Source organism: Salvia splendens, chromosome 9 (genome assembly GCF_004379255.2).
Source record: "Salvia splendens isolate huo1 chromosome 9, SspV2, whole genome shotgun sequence".
NCBI classification, from domain to species: domain Eukaryota; kingdom Viridiplantae; phylum Streptophyta; class Magnoliopsida; order Lamiales; family Lamiaceae; genus Salvia; species Salvia splendens.
Window position 1 is genome coordinate 25,806,319 of NC_056040.1, and position 5,844 is coordinate 25,812,162.

General features: G+C 36.6%; 1 protein-coding gene across 1 annotated transcript; it reads left to right on the forward strand.

Moving 5' to 3' along the window:
* The first annotated feature begins 749 nt into the window (after positions 1–749).
* LOC121747651 (transcriptional regulator STERILE APETALA-like) lies at positions 750–5,202 on the forward strand. The gene is made up of 3 exons (XM_042141728.1): positions 750–1,048; positions 3,570–4,086; positions 4,628–5,202. The coding sequence occupies exons 1-3, from the start codon at positions 854–856 to the stop codon at positions 5,200–5,202; spliced, it is 1,287 nt and encodes a 428-aa protein (XP_041997662.1). The 5' UTR covers positions 750–853.
* Positions 5,203–5,844: the final 642 nt, after the last annotated feature.

Genomic DNA, 5,844 nt, shown 5'->3' on the forward strand with positions numbered 1-5,844 from the left:
ATATCATATACTACGTACCTAAATCCAAAAACAAACTATTTTGTTAAATTTATTGTTTGAAAGTGTTTGACGAATACAGTGAGTATAAAGTACTCCCTCCGTCCCATAGTAGATGTCACACTTTTCTTTTTAGTTTGTCCCACAAAAGATGTCACATTTCCTTTTTTGAAAAAAGTTTCATCTCACATTAATATAAGAATACTATTTTCTCTCACCGCTCAACACACAAAACAACATCTTCTAAAATCACGTGTCACTTTCCAAGTATGTCATCTATCATGGGACGGAGGGAGTACTATTAAAGGACTAACAAATGAACTTTTTATAACACATGCTCAAATAAATCCAAAATGAATAGTATAGTATATTCCAATATTGACCCACCCACAATTCTCAGCTGCTATCTGGCTTTGCATGCGGAATTTTGTCTTTGTTATTTATTATGGTCCCGATTTTATATTTCCCTTTCCTTTTTTTTTCTAAATAAAAAATACTCCAATGATCCCAATAAATATGAAACATGTGGTTTCCTATACGTTATTTTATATAATGTTGTTTTGTGAGATAATTAAAATAGTGTAAAATAAAAGAGAGGAAAAAGTATAGATGGTGTTTTTATTCAGGAAACATTTTTTTTTGATGAAACTACTCAAAAAGGAAAACTTCTCATTTTTAATAGGACAGATAATAGTATATAAGTAAATCAGGGATGACATAATCTTCAAACACTCAAAATCAGCCCCATTTTTAGGGCCCATCACTTTGTGTCTCTGTTGTTTTTAACCTTGGCTTGGCTTGGCTTTGGCTTGGCCATTATTCAGTTATATATATATATATATATATATATATATATATGTCAACATCGTCTTCTTCAAGCAGTAGCAGCAGCGATGGCGGCACAGGCTCGTCTTTCCAGAGAAGGACGAGATCAAGAAAGGGTGTTTGGCCGGAACCATTTGTGGAGGCTCTCGCCGTTCAAGTCGCCACTGAGGCATACCTCAACTCCGGCCGCCTTTCCGCTGCTCAAGCTCTCCTCAACATCTTTCAAGTACTCTCTCTCTCTCTCTCTCTCTCTCTATACACAAAATGCATGCTCTTTGTTTTTGCTCTGAATCATGATAAACAACTATTAACGAGACAGTTTGGTAGGAAAGATAAATAAACTAAACATGATAAAAACACATATACTATGTCATTTTTGTTTATAAAACACTCTCAAATAGATAAGTCATCTATCCTATCAAACTGCTCGTACATAATTAAGTTGATATCTTTATCAACAATGCCATCCATTTGTAATGAAATGAAGAAAATATGGTTAATTAGTGTATTACTAGTAAGGACAAAATGTGGTTGATAATTACTAGTAATGAAAGGGAGGTAAAATTTAATGGTTGAGGGGTGCAATTGAGGAACAAAAAGGGTAAGTTGATTTGATTACCCAGGCAGAGAGTTAAATAATAAAGGCAAAATGGGTTTAAGTCTTTATCTTTTGTGACAGAAAAGAATGGATATTTTAGGGTGGGTGGCTTTTTTGATCGGATCATTTCGTGGAAAAGGGTTATTTTGTTGGTTTCTCTTTCTTTGGGTGAGATCTACAAATCTATAAATTAGTTTTGACTAGTTTTTTCCCATTGCTGCTACAACTCTGACAACGCTGATGTTGACTTGTCAAGAGCAACCCCTTTTGCAAATTGTACAAAGATGCTATATATACAGTACTTTAACTTTTTCACTTAAAACTCACTAATTTTACCCTCCATTTTTGGGAACTCAAGCATGATAGTCTATTAATTTTGGATTAGGGTCACCATGGCCACTTGATCTATTGCAATCAGACAGAATCATTACTCAATTTCTCATGCTCTTATTCTTATTAATTAATTTTGCCATGTCTTCTCACCAGTCAAACCCGATCCCACTAATTTGCACAATATTAACTGTTTCATATTCCATGTTAATGACACATGTTATGATTTTGTCATATGGCTTGAACCGTGACAACAAAAATACTAATTTATGCATGCTAATTACCACTTTTAGCATCTACGATCACTACATATCTCATTTTATTAGTATTATTTTTAAGTAAATAGAACTCATGTTAAATTTCAATCACATTTTGTTAGAAACTTATGTATAAATGTATGGCTTATATTTTATTAATTTTTTATTCATTATTAAATGAAAATAAAACATGTATTGATGACTGAAGAAAGTACAAGTATGTAATAGTGGGTTTTATTAAATTATGATAGAATCATGACATAACCTTCAGTTTTCGGTCGCACTTGTATAAAAAAGTGATCTCTTAATTAATGCACCTCTTATTCAAATAAACACAACACTTTTCCTTTTAGTCAATCCTTCATAGCTTAAGCAATCCAAAAGCTACAAACTAAATAGGTGTAGGGTTTGAACCAATTTGATTTTTGCTCACAATTTGTTGATCAGTGCATCGTTAGTTGAGCTGCATACCTTTAGACACCCTCTATATTATATTGATATACAGTAGTAATTGCTTGTTATATAAGTGAGCATAGTTGACTACATACATGGACTAATAATATAAGGGAGCGGCGCGTGGGGTTTTTTCACAAAGTGAGACTTGGCATGATCTTGGATTTGATGAAATATACTTCTTCCCTTGAAATATGTGTTTTGACTTAGTTAGGTGCTGGCATTGGTAATTGCTTTTCATATGTTTTTAATTTGTTGAAAATGACTAAATTTTACTAGGAGGTTTTCAATATATGCCGTGTGTATAAGTATAATCTGCTTTGTTATCATGTAGTACTAATAACATAATACTCGTGGTTGGGACATTTCTTTTAGGCACGAAATTAAAAAATTGATTTGTTAAAGATTAAAGTGGAAAGAGTAAAGTAAGATGAGAATAAAGTAAGAAAAATGAAGAGAATAAGAGAAAGAATAAAATTTTTACCAAAAAAGAAAATAACTCTACTAACTTGGAACAAACTAAAAAGAAATACGACTCAACTACCTTGAGACGAGGGAGTTTCATGTATTTGGAAATACATATTACTCCCTCCGTCCCGCACTACTCGCACTTATTTTCTTTTTGGGCGTCCCAAGTTACTTGCACTCTTTCCATTTTTAGTAAAAAATTTCACCTACAGCCGTAATTTTTGACTTTCCTATACACTCATTCATTAATCTCCGTGCCGAAAAGGAAAGGGGCGAGTAGCCCGGGACGGAGGGAGTACTATATTTGATACTATAACGCAATCACTACCCAAATAAATAACTAGAGAACACGAATTTGGTTTACTATAAGAGCGATTTAGTTCACAACATAAATTTGAAAACACAAGGTAAACTAAAACGCTATTACAGTGAACTAAATATTTCACATAGTAAATACTACAAATTGTAGTGAACTAATATCGTTCTTATACTTATAGTGAAATAAATTCGTATTCTCTAGTTATTCATTTAAGATTAGTTAGGTACCGATCATCTCCCCATGTTTAATTATATTTATGCTATTTAATCATGGTGATTAGTTAATAAAATTGCAATGATGATCTATATTTATTTAATTGCAGGTTTGTCCGAGATGGAGAGCTATTTCACGATCGGAGCTTCTGTGGCAGAAGCTGACGCGGCGGATCTGGAACGCTGAGAATCTCCGCCGCGACACGTGGCGGGAGGAGTACATTTACTGGCATCGGACGGCTGCCAATTTCCGGCAGCGGAGATACGAGCACACAACCCTTCCTTTCACCGACGGCCTATTATGCCAGCGGCTGGCGCTCTCCGACGGGTACCTCGCCGCCGGCTTCTCCGACGGCGGCGTCTACCTCTTCCACCTCCCTAGCCGGGCCCACCTCAGCACATTCTACCCGCTCGACCGCCATCGCCTCGGCCGCTTCTCCATATCCATCTCTGGGATCATTCTTTCCGATGTCCGCCTCGTCTTCGCCACGTTGGATGGCGACATCCACACCGCCACAATCAACGACGGGATGCCTCTCCGCAGAGCGCACATAGGTGACGTGGTTAACAACGGCGCCCTTATCGATTTCACTGGCAGTAACCGCTGGTGGGTCGGCCTTTATGCAGGTGCGTAATATCCACATTTGTCATTTCGATCCATTCATAAAATAATATTTGTATTTGTTATTTTTTTCTATTTTTAGTAAGTAGACTTACTTTACACTGATTCATCATTGCACTAAAATTCTATTATTATAAAACTAAAAAGTATACTACCTCGTCCCATAAAAAATATGCACTTTCCATTTTTGTCCGTCTCATTATAATATGAACATTTCCATTTATAAAAAGTTGACTCCAACTCATTACTCATATACATCAATGTATTTACAACTTATACTATGATGACTCACTATCACAACTCATTAAACACTAATAATAATGGGGATCTCACTATCCATTAACACTACTTTAACTACCCTTCTCATCTTTACTCTTAAAACCAATTGTGCATTCATTTTCGTGCCATTTCGAATGCATTGATGTATATGGTAAAACGTGTACAGAGTGAAAGTGGAATCTGCATTCCACTAACTTTTCCCATCCAATTTTTTTACATTTCTTAAAACCCTCACAGACTGAAAGTGAGACTTTAAATCGTGGACAGGTTCCCCGGAACGGGCCATCCAAATATGGAATGGCGAGACGGAGGAGTTGCTATTTGTGGGCGGAACCCTAACGGACCCGGAAGCAGTGATGGGGTGGCATTCCCTATCCGACGTGACAGAACTACTCGGAAGAGTGAGGATGACCGGCAACGAGAAGGCGGTGGCGTGCACGAGCTCGCGCATGATCCTCTTCGACCTACAAAACGAAGGCGAAGTCCTGCTCGAGCTAGTCCTCGGAAGAGGCATAATGCTAGGCTGCTTCGACGCCAACTACTATGCGGCGCTGATCACTGATCAGCGCGGCATAGGCTGCCTGCGCCTGCTGATGGATGCAGACGAGGTATGCAGGTTCAGGGTGAGAGGCCCCGCCGCCCTCGGCTGCATCAACGCAGGATACGCCGTTATTGTAAACAGTGGAGTGATTAGGGTTTGGGAGATTGAGCATGGACAGTGTCTCTACAGTTTTAGAGAGAGAATAGGAGGAGATTGTAGCGCCATTGTTGCAGATGAAAGGCGTGTTGCAGCGGCTGCACAAGGTGGGATTATCCATTTATGGGATTTTGGGGCTCAATGATATGAATAGGGAGGGTAAATTAGGGTTTACAAATTATGCATGAACAGTGTCGACCTTTCACTTTCATTATTGTCGTCATATATAACATATTCTCAAAATTGGATTTTGTCACTATCTATATCTGTTGGTATTATCATTTTGTGATCTAGATAGCACATGGATCTATTAAAGTTTTATACTTATCGAAACCACAAACAAGTACAAATTTAATTAATATTGTACTCCTATATAACCCTGTTGTCTATTCACTTTTTTTTATTATTATATAATTTTGGGTCTCCAATACCGATCAATATCATTAGTTATAATTACTTTTCCCATATCATTCAAAGTAATACTACTATTTGATATATTTGCAAAAAGAAAATACTATGTACTTTTGCCCTTTTAACAACTAAATAAAGGGAAAATAGCCTTAATAATCATGAACTTTCTTAAAGTAGTGAGATTTCCGAAAAACTTTAAAAGCGATAGAAAATACCACGAATTTTGATAGATATGTGAATTTCCCTTGAAATGAATTTTTTTGCCAAGTAAGTGATGTGGCTCGCGGGATGTCCCAACGAAAATAGGACAAAACACAACCTTTTTAAAATAGCAAAACGTCGTTGTTTGAACCCTAACTACAATTATAATCAATCA

What these genes read in the sequence shown, in the direction of transcription:
- LOC121747651 (XM_042141728.1), top strand. Translation starts at nt 854, where the DNA reads ATGTCAACATCGTCTTCTTCAAGCAGTAGCAGCAGCGATGGCGGCACA. An exon ending in CTCTCCTCAACATCTTTCAA is followed by an intron (nt 1,049 to 3,569) that starts GTACTCTCTCTC and finishes ATTTAATTGCAG; the next exon opens with GTTTGTCCGAGATGGAGAGC. An exon ending in GTGGGTCGGCCTTTATGCAG is followed by an intron (nt 4,087 to 4,627) that starts GTGCGTAATATC and finishes AATCGTGGACAG; the next exon opens with GTTCCCCGGAACGGGCCATC.